The sequence below is a fragment of the Typopeltis vanoorti genome, chromosome 17 (assembly GCF_054136105.1).
Source record: "Typopeltis vanoorti isolate ZY-2024b chromosome 17, IOZ_Tvanoo_1.0, whole genome shotgun sequence".
Lineage (NCBI taxonomy): Eukaryota > Metazoa > Arthropoda > Arachnida > Uropygi > Thelyphonidae > Typopeltis > Typopeltis vanoorti.
Genome location: NC_143565.1, coordinates 102,471,513 through 102,492,356, shown reverse-complemented (window position 1 = coordinate 102,492,356; position 20,844 = coordinate 102,471,513). Strand labels below are relative to the sequence as shown.

Here is a 20,844-nt window from a genome sequence, read left to right as displayed (position 1 = left end):
CCTTCTTCGCTGAATTAATCAATGTCATCTTCAAAGTTTGCCTCTTAGATTCCAAGATTTGGTTCTTGTTTTCAATTTGTTTCATTTTTTTTTTCAATGTTTGTGTAGTCGAGGCGACAATTTACTTGTAAAGGCTGCTCAACTTTAATTCTTCTTAAAACTTTCTTACATACTGTTCTTTTCAATGTGATATCCATTTTTATCTTACTTAGTACTAAGTAATTATCACTTCCAAATTCAAATCCTTTGTACACTCTTGTATCTTGAACCAGCGTGATGATATCGCTAACAACAACGAGAAGTCAGTGTGGTTTTTCTATCTCGTGTCTTCTCTCCATGGGAACATGTGCACATCTTTACGTTGAATTTCCTAGATATAAACAGCAAATACCTTGGCACCTCTTGTAGCTTGATACTGAAATGAAAAAAAAAAAAAAAGCATGGTGTGCAAGACCTGACTTGCCATAGTTTCAGTTGTGGGCAGCGAAATCCCAGAGGAAGAAGTCTTTGTTTGAGTATTCTGAGTGCCGAAAATCAAGCTGCAAAGGTATTCAAAAATATTCCAAAATATTTTAAAAAGGGCATCAAATGATCAAAATTTTTGAGAATTCTTTTTTCCCTTAATGCTTGAGTTGATGAAATTTGCATGTCAATACTTAATTTAGTTAATAAATTAGCAATTTTATTCTATTTCCATGTAGTTCTCTAGTTCTGCTTGGAACTAAAGGAAATGTTTTGAGTAGTTTCCATATATTTAATCATGCAACCTTCCGACATTTTTTGTATTCTTTAAAATGAAATGCTGTTTTACTTCTTAGACACAGTACATCTACGATTTCTTTTTTTTTTCTGAATTACTTCTTTGGCTTTTTTATGGGTCCATCATAGAGTTATTTTTTCTATCTATCTTTGCAGACTATTTCGATTATGATTCCCTACCTTAACTTAGTGACGTTTTCTTTAGATTTTGCAATTGTCATTAAAATGTGATATTTCATTTCTACCTTCTGCATTTTTACCCAATACTTTTATTAATCCATGTCTGATTGCAGTCTAAAAACTGTGTGGAAAGGCTTACGTGTTCGTTGCACATGTTGATTGGATTTTAACGGTATAGATGCGAACGAAGATTGATAATTAACTAATATTAACTGGTATTATATCCAGCATCTTAAGAGCAGACAAAAAGTTTGTTACAGTAGGGATACAACCCCAATCCGGTGTAACAGTGGGACTAGTATGAGTAATTGTATCGTGCAACACAAAGACTAAAGTCCTAATTAGGCGCCATCTAAGTTAAAAAATATATATTAATTTGGTCTTAGGATGATCGTCTCCAAATCTTTGATAGATTTATACAGCCATACTTGTTGAGGTTTGGAGTATGTTTCAAGGCTTCTGATGATTCCAGGAACAACCTCTCAGACTTGTAAATGCTTCTGTGCAGTACTTTTATTTTTTTCCAATTGATCCTGTGTGCAGCGGTATCCAAAGCATGGTCTGCAAGACCTGACTTGCCATAGCGAAAGTGCCAGATATATTTTTTGTGTTCACTGAGACGGATGTCCACAATTATTCCTGTCTGTTCGTAGTAGGCTCGATGACACTTCGTAGACTCCTGGATGTGATAAAGGAGAAAACCTGTCCTTAGGTGAACGGATGAGGGTTGCCAATTTCATATAAGGTTTAAATACTGTGCGTAGTTAGTGTTTGTTAAGCACCCTAGATATCTTTTCAGATATGCCTTTAATATATGGGATGGTGATAGTTTTGTTGTAGTCTTCTGTGGTAGATAGTGGGGAGGATTTTTGGGGAGCATTTAGTATTTTATCTATCTTATGGGGATTATAGCCATTGGTCAGGAAGGTGTGTCGCAAGTGAAAAAGTTCAGTAGTGAGAGCAATGTCATCGGAACAAATTGCTTTAGCTCTATGGCTTAGTGTTTTAAAGATACCATATTGTTAAGAAGGGTGATGGTGTGATTGTTTGTGTAAATATCTCCCTGTGTGTGTGTGTGTGGGTTTTCTATAATCCGAGAATGATAAGGAAACTTCTGGAAGACATGTGATAAGTGTGTCCAGGAAGGGCAGACAGTTTTTTTTTTTTTTTTTTAAAACTTAGATGGCCCCTAATTAGGACTTTAGTCTTTGTGTTGCACGCTACAATTACTCATACTAGTCCCACTGTTACACCGGATTACGTTTGTCTCGCTAATGTAACAAACTGTCTGTGTGCTCTGAAGATGCTGGATATAATGCCAGCGAAATATTAGAATTCAAATTAATAAATAGTTATTTTCTTATCAATCTGTGTTTGCATTTATACCGTTAAAATCCAATCAACAGTCTAAAAATTGTTCAGCTATAATTAATCAATATTGTTTTAAAACCTTTGTTATATTAATCCTTAAAATTACATGGCAATCACTTTCTATTTTATATCGTACGTAATTGTGTTTCAAATATACTCAACTTTCTATCATTTAAAAGAAGAAAGAGAATTGATTGCTTTGAGTTTAGAAGACATATAAGACCTCTTAATGAAATAAGTAGGTACAAATAAAATTGACGAGAAAAGACCCGCATAAAGATTCCAAGTACGATGGATAGATGTGGTAATGAAATATATAAAACAGTTCGATGAACATTTTACACCAGATGCAACGTATTATGGAAAAACCTAATGATAGCAGCATTTAACCTAAATGGTCCGTCGAAGAAGAGAATGTAAAATAAGTATCCAGGTAAAGTCTAAATTTATTATTGTTGTTGTGAACCGCAGCCAAAGAAACTAAGCGTGCTACGACTAACATTATATATTATTTTATATCGGTTTTGTGTTGTACCCGATGAAAACAAAAGTATCCGATATGAAAAATCAGTTCTCATGTATGAGATCAGTCAACTTTACTTCATTTAAAAAACTCACATCAAGGTTCTTCATGCTAGACGGCATTCGATCCCAGACATTTCCAACCAAAGGGCATTGTCCACAATTAATTGAGGATAAAGTCCGAAGATATTACTATTGATAATAATACCATCAACTTTTTCTGCTGTTTGTGTATTCTTTCTATGTGTACGCAAGTACATCATTAAATGCATCCTGCTTGATCTCGGTGCTGGAAATGAGTAATAGGCATTCAGAACAGAAAACCTTATCTTCACTAAAATAACTGAAATAAGAGCCTAAATCTGGCTATGGTATTAATTCGATATGTTTTGTTTTAATCCATTATTATAAATAAACTATTTATTTCCCCAAAATTTCAAAGAATTTGACCACTTCAGTACTAGCACCTATATGAACCAGGTATAAATAAGCACACATTTTCTGAATTCTAACATTGAAATCCGTTCACATCGCTTCACTTGAAGATGCATCGTATACAAAAAGTTTATGAAGTGATGAATAAAACAATATGATCTGAATTATCAGTGGGAGTGATTATATTAACAAATAGATGGCGCGAGGGCGGCTCGTGCATAGGCACTGCGGAACTGCAGCACCCCCAATTTTTCTTGATACATAAATATATTTATTATTTTATTTATATTTGCTTGTGATATTTAATTTTATCATCAACAATCCTATACGATTCCCTTATTTTGTATAAAAAATAATAAAAATCCATCATGTAGCACTAGGAAGGCGAAGGACGCTAGCAGCACTGTGTTTACCACAGTGTCATATTGCTACGCGCGCAAGTATATGCACGTCATAGTGAGATGTGAGCTATTAGCGTAATGCGGCACTGTCCGTCGCGCAGTTCCACTGTTGTTTATATGCAGTTTGCGCCAGTAGTAGAGTGTTCGTAGTGTTTATCGTTTTTACTCCATCTCTTTAAATATTTGGACATTACAATTAAAGATTTGACATTTGTTATAGTTTTTATTTTAGAACATTATTGAGGTTATGATAATGGATTTTATTTTTAAGTAATTTCCAATTATACCAAACTGTATAATTTTATCGATAATAAACATATTTTTTCATGTTTAATTTTTTTTAATTTTTACTATAATTTGATATTTTATCCAAACACGTATACATTGTACTTACAGTGTGTATGTATATTTCGAAAGTTGCAGTCCCACACGATTTCAAGCCACGAGCCGCCACTCATGAAAAGGAACAGAGATATTGATCAGATGGATAGAATAATTCAGAAATTTGGTAGGTTAATGCCTGTTATTTGGACAAGGCCGCTGCCAATAATCTGATCCAAATGACAGCAGTGAAGTTCACATTACGTTCTTATATAACTCCCAAACAACCTCTTCAATAAAAAGTAGCTTCAGATGGAGCGATGTGTATAAATTTAAAAATCTGTTCACTAAATCCACTAAGTTGAACTAAAAGGAAAATGACGTGCCTATCTTTCATCCTATAAACGTCCTTTTTTATTTCTTTACTTTCCTTCACTTCTTCCGCTCTGCATTTCTCTTACTTTCAAACATTTAAAATTCTCTCCTCTCTGCCAACCGACTCGTATATCTCGGAGAATTCCCTTATCGGTCTGAAAAATAATCCAACTGAAACTACTAAATTCCTCTATGTTTTGCTCCTTCTCCTTCTTCTTTATTCATAAACTAGTCATTTATTCCAGACAAGATCGTGGTCTTTATGTTCACTTCCAACTTAATGGGGGAAATGAGAAATATCTAACATAAGAGGTCAGAATGCATCGATATTTCATTCTCTGCTTAGCATAGCAGTTTTTCGGAATGGTCGCTATATGAAAGAAGTCAACGGACACCCCATGGACAAGGTGCTGCATGCCATGTAACGAGTCATGTGTTTGTAGCCAGTATAAATTGGAGGAATATGATGCTCCCAAGTCAGAGCAACTGTGTCCGGTTGAAATGACTGCGAGAAGGGAACTGACGGGTTTGATAGAGACATTGTGATAGAATGCCATGTGGCAGGCCTATCTGTTCGGCAATTTTTTGACAAATTGGGCCATCCCAGGTCAACAGTCAGTGATACCATACTGAGATGGAAGCGTCAGGAGTCACACCCAAGTGCTACCCGCACTGGACGATTCACCCTACAGTCATATTTGGTGAGTGTGGTGAGTCGTCCACTGGGGGTAGCAGTGGACGAAAGATGATATATAAAAACCGCCATTCGGCACGTCGAATGCGGAGTTTCGGCCATCGACTGGAACACGAATCTCTACAAAAACATTCAGAACCATGTCTCACAACATGGGTTTCCATAGCAGGATCGCAATATGCAAGCCCCACATTACCCGAACCAACATGCAGCTTCGTCTTCAGTGGTGCAAAGAGCGTGAACAGTGGGATGTGGAAGCGATCGGCGGGTGTGGCAGATGTATGGTGAACGTCTCTTATGAGAATGCATTACCGTAACTAAGAAATTCAGAGTTAGCGGTGTGATGGTATGGTCCTGTTTCTCCTGGTTTGGTGTCAGACCTTTGACTCCGACATCAAATCAGGTGTTTCTGAATCCGAGAAGTATTTAAACATGTCGGACAATACAATGCTTCTATTTGTGTTATTTCTAGGGAGCCGACCATTGTCTCCTTCAGCAAGACTATGCAGCGTGTCATAAGGTTGCTGTTGTAACTGTCACAGTTACCCGATCTCAATCATATTAAAAATCTGTGGGATGAACTGCAGTGTCAGATGAGGTTAAGTGTGAAAAGTATGCCCCGTAGCAGTGGCGCACTCAGGATTTAATCTTGGGGGGGGGGGAAGAGTTGAGCAGATGATTTGAGAATACACACTACGCATCGCATACGACCAATGACTGAGCATCTTCAATGATTGCTAATTCATAAGTAGTATAGAAATAGAAGACACGACGCAGCATAAATAAAAAAAAATGAATTTTAATTAGGAAAAGATTTTTGGGAAATTTTCTAGTGTTTTTTCCTTTTTCTTTTTTTTGGGGGGGAGGAAGGGTCCCTTGACCCCTCCCTGGGTGCCCACTTCCCCGTAGGATTGTTGCAATTATCGCAGCTAAAAGAGGCCCTACATCTTATTAATGTGGGTGTCATGGCTCTTTGTTCCTCACACTATAGTGTCCGTTGACTTCTTTCCAAGCAGTGTATATTTCTCTTTATTAGTGTATTTGTATTTCAGTGATAAGGAAATATAGTAGTTCTTGTGATTTAGGCCTATTGCATTATAGGATATTGAAATTTTGATAGATTTTTTTTTTTTTTTCATTAGCAATAGAAGAAATGATTATAACAATGAGATCAGATAGCAGATATTTTTTTATGCTGAATCCGTATTGCAAATTTAGAACTGAAAGCTTTTCTTTGAGCTGGGAAAGACAGAATGCCATGTGAAAATTGTTACTTACAAAGAAGTACTTGCAAATTATACGTGACAAGCGATTATATTCTTGTTTTAATCCTTTACCTAAGAGTAAACAAACAAAGTTTCTGTGTGAAGAACCTTTGCCACTGGATTCTCTATTTACTTGTACATAGAGCTGTAGAATCTACAATACCTCAATATTCAAAACTTCTATAATGAAAACATACTTCCTTTCGGAAACGTACGTATTTTGGTAAGCATTATGAAAAGATTCACTACCCAAATAGGTTTCGACCTTTATTGAGGTCTCCTCAATGGGAGCAAGACCCAAGAAGATACTCAGTTTAAACAAATGTGAAAGTTAAGAGTCAAACTTGAAAAAAAAAAAAAATCTTCCGGAGTTGCACACGACTTATGTTAGGGCAGAGGAGATTGAACAATTATGGAAGAAAACTGCGGATTCATACTTGCCATCTTATTTTTAAAATGTATAAATATCCTTATTTCATGAAGCCCTTTTGGTAGGAAAGACCTGGGTTCGATTCTCGTCCAAGACGTGAGGAACTTTTATCTGGTCTCTTTCGACTAAAGGTGAGTTAGCCGGTCTCATTCGGCAAACTGGCTCCATGAACACACGCATCTACAGACATAGGACACACCGTGAGGCATAAGGCCAACCGCCTTATTCTCGAGGCGGTCGCAGTTTCAAATCGTAATAGCCCATGCCTAATACGAACGTAACGGACCACTAGGCCTAATATAATCTAAGAGGAGAAGGATATATATGTCGCTTGACAGTATAACAACACGTTCAGCAAAATATGTGGCCATGGTATCCAGCAACATAAATATGGATCAAAGTTAAAAGGTGTATTGAATTTAGGCCAGTTATAGAGATCATCCGAAATGGATGGTCTCTATAATTGGAAGGGAAGGAAATAAGATTTATCGAAAATAGCGTCATGTCATTACGAAGACCAACCATTTTCTTGAAATTATTTTGTTTTGCCGAATAGAAATTCAACAGCTCTACATATTTTAAATTCTTGAAAATCATTAAAAATGGATAAATATCCACACTTCAATTGTTTGCTTATTTTATAATTTAAAATACGGTACTGAAGGGTGACGATGTATTTTCGGTAATTTATTAATTATTATTTTAATTATAGAAATTATAATATAGAAAATTATAGAAAAAATTGTAGAAAATTATAGAAAAAATTGTAGAAAATTATAATAGTAAAATTATAGAAATAATGATTTTTGATTATTATGTTAATTATCAAATAATAATTTATTGGTCATAACTCTCTCTTTCTCTCTTTCTCGCTTTCAGAATTTCAGAATGGAAAACCGGTCATAACGTGCATAAATCGTAAATCGGTAATGTTCGTAGACTGAAAATATCCAATTGTTTTCAACCAGTTCTTGCACTTTAAAAGAGTGATGGCACTTAATTACATTTCCAAGCACAAAAAATGGCTTAAGAAAAACTCGTAGGTGTTCTTTATACCCAGGAACAGTGCTTTTTCTCGAGCCTTTTCTTTTCACTGGCCACCTGCCCAAAGATCTATTTTAAAGATGTATATTACACTCCACTTTTAATGCTGCCAAGTACTGCTTACGTATAAACAATGCAGTCTACTATACGATTGGTTGAGGTATAAAATTGAAGTTGCAAATATTAGAATAATTGACGTAATTCAGATATTTTAGGAATAATGCTGAAGCCAATTTTTAAGTGTACTATACTTAAAAATTAATTCCAATAACAAGTATCATGATCAGCTAACAAGGAATCTTCTAACATGTGATTAGAATATTAAATAAAATTAAGGCATATAATGTAATATTTTTTATATAATTCGTTGCTTCCCTCCCACTCCCGTGAGTTTCAAAAACAAACAATTTTTGCATGTTTACAAATGGAATACATAATTCACTATACAGGTCACAGGAATCATGAAATATATACAGAGATGTGTATAAATATATATACAAATGACAAGTTATTGTTTTGCTATATACACAAACGTAAATCACGGCTTCTGCACATAAAATAACACCCGATTTTTATATACCACTTAAGAGTATGTATGGCACTTCTAATGCATTATTTTAAACATTATTTTAAACATCGACAATCTGGCTTAATGCTTGCTTATCGATAACAGCGACAAAATTTATAGTGGTTATAATATATTATTATTATTATTATAAAATTATATATTTATAATTTTATTGTTAAATAATAATTGCAATCTGTAAAAAATTTAAGAATTTATGAACTTCGAAAAAAAAAAAAAAAGAAGTTGATAATGACTTATAAAAGGTTATCGAAATAAAAACTACGTTTTATCAGTTCCATAGAATGAGAACGAAAACAAACAAGCGGAAGTGTTAGGTGGCGTTTCAAGTTATGGAACAAAGTATAAAAATTCAAGGCAATTGCAATTTCGTTCAAAGCGAAAGCAGCTAAAGAAATTATTTAAACTCATATTCTTTGCAGTGGAATCACTCTTGGAATGAACGATAGAATAGCATTAATTTCTCTATGTTATGTATTATTATTATTCTGCATTTTTTTATTCTTGGTAATGATTTATTCTTGGCAACGTTTTCAAAACTAATATTTTAATCTTGGTGTGCTATCCAGTTTCTTAAGCGGTAAAAATATATGCGCATTATACGAGGTCCGACAAGAAACAGAAAACACTGATTTTATTAACAAGCACATGACAACACTGGGTACTGCGTTAGGCACTCGTAAAGATCTATTAGTGCCAGTGCTTTGGGAATGAGGGATGCTTTTGTTGAGGTAGTAATTGACATGTTTGTCATAGGAGGAACAAATACCTGGAACGCATAATCAATATCAAAACTTTAGCGAGAGAGGAAAATGAAGATAAAAAAAAGATGTTACGTCATCTTTTTTTTATGTTTTTTTATTTATTTTATTTTTAATCTAAGAAGATACTATAATAATGATATGTGGTCATGACATTCAATAACATCACATTGAGTACAAAATAATAAGCATTTATCTGCTAAAATGATATAAAATGAAATGAACTAAAATCAACAAAGAGACAACCAGATTAATTCTGACTAGAGTTCGTATTGACGGTGCATACAATTTTTGATCGAAAAGCAAAAATCGTACGTAATATCTTGGTCAGAGACGGGATCTGATGAATATATTTGGTGTTCTGGAACAAATAAGATTTAGAACACTACTGGCATGCACTAGACCTCTTCTGGTTTCTTTCTACTCTCCCCAAGTAAAAAAAGCTACAAGGGATCGTACCTTACTTTCAGCCCATAGAGAACTTCGTCAAAATACAATAATATTTTTAAAGGTTCAGAGAAAATAATTTTCATTGGTATTTTTTAAGAGGTTGAGAAGGGAAGGCACTAGAATTAAAGCATAGCACTTTAAAGAAACCCTTCGAAGGTAATAATCACGATTAAAGGTCATTTTTCATTTTCCCGTCAATGTCCTTATTTTGTTGTCGGACTTCATATAAATACTCGTAAGAATCGGCAGTTATATATGTACAGATTGTCTCATTCTTTTGCAAACACTCACTACAATGGAAATGTAAAACTGAATACCTTCAACACACTTTTTTTTAAATGGTCCTATTGTATCTCTGATGAGTCTAGCCTAAATGCTTCACTGAAATCATTGTAAAAACAAGCCTTACTGAAGTTCTCTAAACAACTCAAAGATATCTAACAAAAAAGAACAGGAGAGGATATAAACACCCGGTACTTCTTTACAAAATGTGTAAAAAGAGTAGTCTTGAGAATCCTTAGTTCGACGCACTATTTATTGTGTACATAACAATTCATCGGTCCATAGTACGTTCATTATGCAGTACTCGATGACATACGCAGTGCCAACTTTTGTGCAATTCGTGTGAAAGACGATACTGACTGACCAACAGGTGGCGTCATGTTTGCTATCACCTTATTCTAAGGCACTTGAATACTTGCTGGAGAACCTACCAACATGCCATCACAGATTCGATGTGACATCAGAGATTTAGAGCAGCGCTCGTAGCGCCCTCTTTAGAAAGGAGGTAGGTCGTGCACAGACACTTTGCATTACTAGCGCAGAATCTTTAAGGCACAAACTTCAACAGGACTGAACTCACACCCTGGTGCTATGTAGCTGTTCAAGATCAATCGTCACCTTCAACTGTTGAGGACGGAGACCATTCGGTGGATGGTTTTCTACCACACTCGAATCTTTACTTCCAAATGGTGATGATAAGAATTCTAGATTGCTTCTGTTTTTAATTTTAGAACTCTGGACGACTTCTTCTTCACCTGGGACCAACACTATTGGCAGACTGTGACGTCGGCAAGGAAGAGCTACAGTAGTTTCCAGATCTAGTGCTTCTAGATGACCTAAGTGACCTAACATTCGCCTTGTCTGACGGTTGAGATAAGCATTCCTTGTGTCATCTTTCAGGGACTGAACCAATTTAAGAAGACGCTGCATTTGATAGTCCCTGTTATGGTTCTTATCTCGGAGACTGTCTGTACTGTGGCTAGGTTCAGGAACAGGGAAAGATTGTACCCTTGTTAGTCCCTTTCCACCGGACTTCCCTTGCCGCTGCTGAAAGAAAAGCAATAGATTAACATCCACGTCTACTCCAAGGCGATACAGTTTATTTCTTTGATACCAAATAAGTGGTTTAATTTAATTATTTAATTATATTGAATAATTAAATAAATTATAATAATTAAATAAATCTACAAACAGGGAAGCTCTTGAGAAACAAATGTATCTTAATGGAGAAAGAATCGAGGAAGTCAGCAAGTTTCAGTACGTGGGATCCATTATTAATATGAAGAATTGTTGTTCAGAAGACATCAGAAGAAGGTTAGGAATGGCTAAAACAACAGTCAGAGACTTGTCTAAAATCTGGAAGGATGGATCTATCTCCATGGGAACAAAGTTGAGGATTTTGGATGCAGTTGTTTTTCCGACAGAGACTTATGGATGTGAGACTTGGAACCTAAAGAAGTCAGATAAGAAACAGATATCTGCTTTTGAGATGTGGTGTTACAGAAGGCTGTTGAAGGATATCATATACTGAAAGGCGTACAAATGAATGGGTGTTAGAAAAGATCAGCAGAACTTTAGGCTTCTTAAGGATATTGACAGAAGAAAGTTGAAATACTTTGTACACATTGAAAGGATGGAATGAGGACTTCTCAGAACAGTAATAGAAGGTAAAGTTCCTGGGAAAAGGGGAAGGGGTAGATCATCAATAAGATGGATGGGTGGTGTGTGTGAAGCAACTAATCTTCTGAGAGTTGAAGTCTCCAGAAAAGCAAACAACAGGACCGCATGGCGAGGCCTGGTGTGGCACATCATCAAGCATCGGAGTGACCATACGGCATCTATGGATGCCCATGAACATATAGATAGAATTAATCTACTGATAAATTTTTAATTGCCATCTGAGGTGGAGAGCATGGCAGACAACTGCTGCCATCTTGTGGTCCCGAACCCTAACATCATATTTTATTGTCTGATATAGTAATTCTATCGTTGATTTTCCTGAGTTTATGAGAATTTCAAAATTATAAATTGAAATCTAGCTAAAGTAAGTACACTTTTTGCAAATGTATTGATGGAATTTTTACTAATGGGAAGAAAATGTTTGAACTCGAATGAGCATAGGCACTGTAGTCGTGAGAAAGACAAGACATAGACTGAAAAGACCAGATTTGAATGTCATCTAGAATGCAAGGAACTTTAATAAATGCAGGTTATAAACAGAAGATAATCTCGCACGAAGATAAGAGGATATTTCTGCTTAGAAATCTGGGTTTTTCATTGAACAAAACTCCCAAAGCGATCAAAAGAACATGATAGAACACGCACATAATGCACTGAACTCATAATCTATTATGGCAGTGATAATTAGTTCTTTAAGTCGTATTTCCAACATAACCGCTCACATAAACCATTCAACGTAATGGGAAATATATTATTTTGCTTCAACGTTCTTTTATCAGACTTTTATTAACACTTTTTTGTGTCTTTATCACTTAGAAATTGTGTTATTTCATATATTTTAAAAATAGTAATGTATATTATTTATCACCGTGTAAAATATTTAGTTTCTTTCTCATATGATGAAACGTTCAAACTAATATAGAATTATACAGTTCCTCTTTAGGTTTAAATTCCAATTTTAGGCAGTGAATTCAACTGACAGTAATGAACCGACTGGTTTAAATATTCCAAAAAATCATCTTCTTTCCAGATTCCAAACGTTTACGTCTTAGAAAAACGAGTATGTTTTACGCCATTCACTTCTTCAGTGTCTCTTACAGAGAAATGACGACAACCTTTAGCTAAGTACACACGATTTCCAAATCTGTATTTTGATTACAGGCTGGATATCAAGAAGTCGAGTACGCAACAACATTAACCTCACAACAAACAGCTCTTAGAACTTCAACTAAAAGTAGCCTGCCAATATTTCACTGTCACCAATGAGTTAAACGTGATTCATCCACAACGTGGAGTTAGCTCGTGTCAAATTAGATTATTGAGTCACCCGTACGGACAGAAAAGTAATAGCCCATAACACATTAGCTAAGGGAAGGAGGGAGCTAATGAGGATTGGTATAATGATTAGTTCCTGCCAACAACCACATTAAGCATCCTAGTCTGTTTCGACGAAGCCATCGTTAATATTTCTCGAAATCATCGCAATTTTGGAGTGCTTTGGCCAAGTCCTTAAACTGAGATGTTGAGTGATGTCAAAAAACTCCCTTTTTCCAAGAACTAGAAGTCGAATCAAACACGTCAGCGATTGAGTATACTAGAGTGCTATGAAGTCAACTTTTTATGCAAGTATGGCAGTCTAATGCAGTAATTATTCTGTCCATACCCGTTTAAATGATGCTAGAAATCACTGACGCAAATAATCACTGGTTTCGTGGTCTTATATACCCTAGGATGTATTTCAGTTTTTTTTTTTTTTTTTCTGGAATCATCTTTTTTTTTTTTTCTTTCGTTATTGTGAATGTATGCTATAAGCTTATGGTTAGATAAGCAAACTCTTGATATGCCCATCTAGTATCAAATATTGAAACTTTGATCGTAAAAATGAAACAACTTTTTTTTACCTTTAACTTAGTAACAAAATGCAAATCTTGTATTTTCAATTTCTTCTAAATATGTATCTTAATATTTTCCACAAGGGATAGTATTAATTAAGAAAGGATACTATCTTAATTAATACTTTCTTGTTGCAGTTTTATCTAGGCAGTAACTGGTTAACTGCCTCACCAACAAGACTTGCAGCAACTATGCAAAAGGTAAAAATTGAAGATAAAGAGATTTTTTTTGGTAAAATGATTCTTAAATAATACCCACTATTTGAGGATACTTTAAAGACTGTATTTTTCTATTTGAAAAAAAAAATATGCATAAAAAATAAAAAAATTAAACTAATTCATAAAGCTCATAAAGGATTTGAAACCTTACTAAATATAAATAAAAGCCGAGTACTCATTTATTCTTTCTAATTTAATTTAACAGATAAAATTGACAAAATATAAATAAATATACGCAGTCATTTAAAGAATAAAAATCTATAGATTTATATACTGTAAAATTATTATTTTTATTTTATTTTATTTTTACTTTTTTAATAACTTGCAATGAACAGGAGAACACAGACAAGGAGGAGAAAATCCCAAAAGACCTATAGCATCATTTAATAATGACTGATTTATGAATTTTTCCGGTTTTCTGTCTTGTTAATTTTGTTCTACATCGTGCAGTCAACTGATTAGTTTATCAGCAAAATAAACGAAAATTATTCAAGGCGTCAGTTATTCAAGAATAAAGTATTAGAATTGTAAACATTATTCTTCTGTAAACCTCCCATATATAAAAATGAAACAAATATTTAGAAATTAAGAGATTGACTGCCAATTAGAAATGACCACCACCTAAAAATAAAATAACAATGTCAGCCAAGTAGCCGCATCTTAATAATTTATCTGTTGGTGAAAGTTTGAGATTTGGAAAAGTATCAACGTACATCTTTATGGAGCCTCAACAAAGCAATAAAACAAACTATTGATTGGAATAAAAATAATAATAATACATAAAATCAGTACGGAAATTTTAATTAGTATGCAATTATTAGATACTAAACAGAAAAATATAAAATAACAAATACACTCATGATCTTTTAAGTATTATGAAGTATTCATTAAAAGTTAATATGTTGTGAATTTTCAAATAACTCCGCCATGGGATCCTTAGGGGTCTCATGCCAGTCCCAAGCCTGGATAAAGGAGGAGGGTCGGTCAGATGAGTGTCGATGCTCTGACCGTAAAGAAAAAACACGATTGTTATCTGATGCCTATACAACCAACAGCTACAACATGCTGGCTCGGGCGTTGCCCGGATAAACAAGGCCCGCGATACCAATCGAGCGATCGGGATTGAATCGAAAAGTGGGGATACCGAAAGGAAACAGAAACGGAAACTGAAACTAACAGAACTGTTATCAGTAGGAACGTGGAATGTGCGGACATTCTGGATGTCAGGAAAATTAGAACTACTTCGTGAGGAAATAAAGAGATATCGGTGGGATATACTAGGATTGGCAGAGATGACATGGATATCATCTGGAGAGATCAATGGATGCGAAGCAATATGGTCAGGATATGGCACCATGCACGAAGCAGGAGTTGGCTTCCTTCTTAACAAAAGAGCTCGAGAGGCACTGTTAGGCTACAAACCAGTTAATGAACGACTCATACTAGCAAGATTTCAGGCAAAGCCATTCAACATATTAATAGTCCAGATATATGCACCCACATCTGGGAGCACAGATGAGGATATTGACTTATTCTACAAAGATCTGACAGAGACAATAGAAACAATACCAAAGCAAGATGTGCTAATTATTGAAGGAGATTAGGATGCCAATGTTAGAATAAATAATGATGGTTGAGAAAGAGTCATGGGAAAATATGGTTTCGGAGAAAAAAATGAACGAGGTGAAAAATTGTTATAATTTTTGGACCACGAGATGATGATCTGTAACACAAGATTCCAACAAAAGGAATGTAGAAAATGGACGTGGCGATTAAATGATGGGAAAACCAAAAACATGATTGATATGATTATGATTAAAAGAAGATGGATAACATCAGTACAGCAATGTCGAACTTTTCAAGGAGCGGATATAGACTCGGACCATAGTTTAGTGATTGCAAACATCAAGATGAAATTAAAAAAGAAATATAAACCCCAACATCAGAATAGAAGAGATACAGCACGAATAAGTGACGTAGAAATAGGAAGAAGGTACAGAACAGTGTTAGAAGAGAAACTTAAAAGTGTGGGGAAAGAAAAAAAACTCGAATTTAAGAGTGAAAAGAGTAATGAAGGCGATGGAAGATGCAGTTGAAGAAACAGTATACCAGAAGAAGAGAAGATCAAGAAGAAATGGATTACACACGAAACACTGAAGTTAGTACAGGAGAAAAGAATGTTGAAGATAAGAAGGGATACATCAGAACAAATAGAAGAGCAATATAGAAGAAAGTGTAATGAGGTGAAAAAAGCAGTCAGAATGGATAAGATGAAATGGTTAGAAGCCCAGTGCAACAATATAGAACAGTACTATGGAGAGCATAAAACAAGGGAGGTATACAAAATGATCAGAACCGTTAATAGAAAGTGGCAACCAAAACAGACCACAGTTAAAGATGAAAAAGGCAAAGTATTGATGAATAAAGAAAAAATTGTACAGCGGTGGACAAGATACTGTAGTGAGTTATATGAAGAAAAACTAGATTCAGATAGCATTGGGAAACTGACTGAAGAAATTGAAGCAAATATCACCACCAGGTAATGAGCATGATATGGACATTTTAAGAGGAGAGGTAGAAAAAGCAATAAGACGGCTAAAGCACAACAAGAGTCCTGGTAACAATAACATTACTGGAGAAATGATTAAATATGGTGGTGAAAGTATGGTTACAGAAATGCACCAACTATGTAATATGGTATGGAAAGAAGGGAAAATGCCAGAGGAGTGGGTGAAATCAATATGAGTAACATTATACAAGAAAGAAAATAAGCTAGAATGTAAAAATTATAGAACAATTGCCTTGATAAGTTATCTTGGTAAAGTGATGATGATTATATTGACAGAAAGATTGAGAACACAATTGGAAGCATACCTTGCAGACGAGCAAGCAGGATTTAGGAAGGATAGAACTACAAATCAACAGATTTTGACAATGAGGTTAATAACAGAGAAAGCTAGGAGAAAAAACAAAAACATATATACTTGCTTTGTTGATTTTCAGAAAGCATTTGACAGTATTGACCAGAAAGTGACATTAACAGTTCTGGAATCCTATGGAATCGATAAAAAACTAATAGCTATATTAAAAGATGTTTACCAGAATGCAGTTGCAGCAGTTAGAATAGGTGATGATTTGGAGAAATGGTTTAAAACAAGCAGAGGTACTAGACAGGGAGACCCAATATCACCAAGCATTTTCATCGCACATTTAGAAAGAGCAATGGATGAAATGAAAGAAGATGCCAAAGGAATATCTGTACACGGAATGAGAATTAACAATCTGAGATTTGCAGATGACATTGTTATTATTGAAGAAGACGAAAGAGAACTACAAAAAACACTGAAACTGTTAAATGAGGAAGGGAAGAGATTTGGGCTTGTTATGAACTTTAAAAAAACAAAGACAATGGTATTTAGTGAGAAGAACATGAAATAAAAGATACAAGTGAATGGAACTGATATAGAAAATGTAGAACAATTCACATATTTGGGAAGTAAACTGACATATGACTTGGACTGTAAAAAAGAAATAAAGATCAGGATTGCAAAGGGAAGAACAAATTGAAGGACATGGATAACATCTGGAAAAGTAAAGTGATCAGTCTGCAAACAAAACTAAGAGTATTGGAAACATTCATCTTCAGCGGTGTACTGTACGGATCTGAAACGTGGGTAATAAATAAGGAATCAAGAAAAAGAATTTTGGCATTTGAAAGAACTTGTTACAGGAAGATTCTAAGAATAGGTTGGGTACAGAAAATCCAATGAAGAGCTCTATCAGAAGATACAACCAAAACAGAATCTTATGCAGAAGATTATAAAACGGAAGCTGCAATTATTTGGACACATCTGTAGAATGAACGAGAACCGGAAGATAAAGACATTTATGTTTGGTATTTTGGATGGTTTAAACAGAAGAGGTAGACCATACAGAGAATGAATAGACGATATAAAGACTGGCGTGGAATGGGTGTACAAAAACTGCGACACTGTGCACTGGACAAAGAAAGTGGAAAAAGATAGTGAAACAGGCATCAACGGGCAGTGAGCCCATGATTCGTGATGATGATGATGATGATGATGATGAATTTTCAAATAATTCTATTTTTCATTACTGTTAGTCAATATTTTCAAAATATGTTAGTGAACAAGTCCGTAAATCGTGCATATGCCTGCTTTTTTTATTTATTTTTATTTCACTGGTGGTATTGTTTAATTGCATTTCTTTGGGGCGAAGATCCTAAAACTGAAGTTAGCCCTTGTAGAAAACACATTACAATGTTATATCAAGTTGTTTATACCAAACCCACACACATACAATGCACCTTGTAATGGATGTGACAGGGCTTTTTGTTCCGGAAATTCAGGTGGGCATGCCTGTTTTGTGGGGATAAACGGGCAAACCAGCCTGAAGAATATATACACTCAATATATATATATATATCACTCAACATATATACCATACATGGGCTTCATAGCTTTGGTTACTTCAGCCGTAATACCAAATAAACAAAACAATCTTCCAGTCAAAATCTAGTCTCCAAGAAAAGAATCACGTAGGGATATATCAAGGCACGTATTTACAATCCACTACTGCTACTAAGAATATTTAGTTAATAAAAGAATACATTCGAAACAATTGCACTAACACTAATATTTGGATATGTAATTAAGAATTTGGAACTTGGATATGTATTAAGAACCAGGTAGGGATTTGATATAGGTTGCATATAGAACGTATTATTAGAAGTGCATGCGCATATGAAATCTATGTAACTTGCAACTGTCGAAATAAAAGATTGATACACATCCCTACTAAATGCTGTTTGATTATGTGCTATTCCTAAAGCAGTTGTACACATGGAAGCATTTCCTGTTGGTCAGGTCTTTATGAAACACCACCCACTTATTGTATATTAGATTTTACGTAGTATCGCTAGGTAACGGACAATTTGCCTACATACTAAATCTTCGTAGTGCGCAAAGCACTGAAATATGAAAAAGAAATATTGGTGACATAAGTAAGACTGGAAGGCAGAATATTTGGAATTAGTCGTGTGTATTTTGACACTGAGTCACACGATGCTTATTTTGATCTTGACGATGTAAGAGGCACCTGTTGTTGCTATGGGAAATGTTTCATATCATGTAAGCAGCTTTTCAAACCGAAAAATCCTCTCCTTCAAAATCTCCTTACCCCCCCCCCCAAAATACAAAAAAAAAAAAAAGAACAGATACACCAGTCCAAGAGTACATTCAATTTGCAGACATCCTGTACTGGCCTTACAGCCTTAACTCCCCTCTGTAGCAAATCACAAGCAATATCATTTACTTTGAGGTATCAACTGAAGTTGTTTATTAAAACCAGAGAGAGAGAGAGAGAGAGAGAGAGAGAGAGAGAGAGAGAGAGAGAGTTGTCAATTAATATACATACGAGGTTACGTAAAAGAAGCTTTGCTTTTGTTCTAGAAGACTTTTCTGAAACCGAAAAATTAGTATTTATTGAAGCAATTTCACTACTAAAGATTCAATACGGGAATTAAATTAGTTGGATTCGCTACTTGGGACACCAGTGATGATTTTTTGTTGTTTCAGACCCTCGATGAGCAAGGTGGGATGGTCATAGAAAGGCCCGTTCCGTACCGGGGTACAAAGGTGCAATAAACCCGGGCGACACAATTTAGGGGCGGTATAATCGAACACGTTGATAAAAAATAGGGAATAAATACTACACTAAACTGTCTGTGCACATTTCTTAAAATCACTGACGATCGAGTATGTCACAAGAAAGATTAAAAAATGTATCCATATTAAGTATAGAAAATGAAATATGTAGCAATTTAAATTTAGAAGATATAAAAGATTTTTCTCTAATGAAAGCCAGAAGAACATCTCAGTAGGAAATGAATAAAAAATAACGTTTTTTACTCTTTGTATTTTTTCTTTATTTTAATATACATTCCTCTTAATGTGCAGTATAATAAAATGATTTGTAACATGTTATGTACTTCGGGAACTTTGAATTTTTAATGCAAGGGGAGACCACAAAAAACTTTGCACCCAGGTGGTGCAAACCCACGGAACTGCCCTGGTTATAGGACAATGCAAATCATCTTCGTTTTTGTTTACCAAGTACGAGCGACTTCCTGGCAAAGATTTCTTGCCAGTGGGATCCAAACTTAGCCTACACCCTCTGTCCAAAAAGAAACCGAACTTTTCAAAAATAGAAGAAACTAGTGGTGCAATCTGTTGTATCTTTTTGTTATCGAAAGCGGCAACCTTCATTGGTGTTGTTTCAACTGTGTATGTGATTTGTTTCATTAGAAGCCGAGTTATAGTGCCAAGCGTGACAGTGTGTTATGACGAATGGTCGGTCGTCACGATATTCATGCTGTACGCGACGAATTCTCGCTATCAATCGCTTCAAAAAAACTTCAAGATAAAACTCACCATTGACCGTTTGGCCAGGCGGAATGAATTCTTTGTGGATAATGCCCTTGGATTCGCAGAAACAAATGAGCATTGTTTTTACTTTTGACTTCTCCAAGCGACTTTTTTCGGATGCCCCTCTTCTGGTGGTCTCCACTTAACTGTGGTGCTTTGTTTCAGTCTCATACTCAAAACACAACGTTTCGTCACCAGTAACAATCGTTTCAAGAAGTTTGAGTCCTTAAGAACAGTTTTGATGAGGTCCTTGCAGTGTTCAATTCGATACAATTTTTTGGGTGTCGGTCCACTTGTGGGGAATAAATCTCGATTTCAATTTACGAAGGAGCAAACTCTCGGTCAAAATGTTGTGCATAGTTGATTTTGGAATCCTCAATTCATCGTCAATCAATCTCATGGACGATTTCGGGCTTTCGTTGATGAAATCACGCACTTTTTTGGATGTTAACTTCGATCGGTCCAGTTTTTGAATGGCCCGGCTCTTCGTTGTCCTCAAGAGTCTCACGACCACTTTGAAATCGCTTAAACCACTTGTAAACTTGAGTACGGGATAAGCATTCATCACCGTATGCTTTTTGAGGCATTTGATGCGTTTCGGTAAAAATTTTATCAAGTTTAACACAAAACTCAATCGCAGTTCTCTGTTTGAAACTCATTTTCCGACCGTTCGTCAAAACACACTGTCACTCTTGGCACTATAACTCGGCTTCTAATGAAACAAATGTCAT

The 20,844-nt window shown here is 35.2% G+C and overlaps 1 protein-coding gene across 7 annotated transcripts in view; it reads right to left on the bottom strand.

The window, feature by feature from the left end:
* Nucleotides 1-8,452: 8,452 nt before the first annotated feature.
* Nucleotides 8,453-20,844, bottom strand: part of LOC150097706 (potassium channel, subfamily K, member 16-like) — a 190,340-nt gene continuing 177,948 nt past the window's right edge. For 6 of the 7 annotated variants that reach the window (XM_090407075.1, XM_090407082.1, XM_090407078.1 and 3 more), the window contains one exon: nucleotides 8,453-10,923. In XM_090407075.1, coding sequence (XP_090263201.1) covers nucleotides 10,453-10,923 — 471 coding nt within the window. In that variant the 3' untranslated portion in view covers nucleotides 8,453-10,452. The remainder of the gene's footprint in view (nucleotides 10,924-20,844) is intronic. The other variant, XM_090407076.1, reaches the window with a different exon arrangement.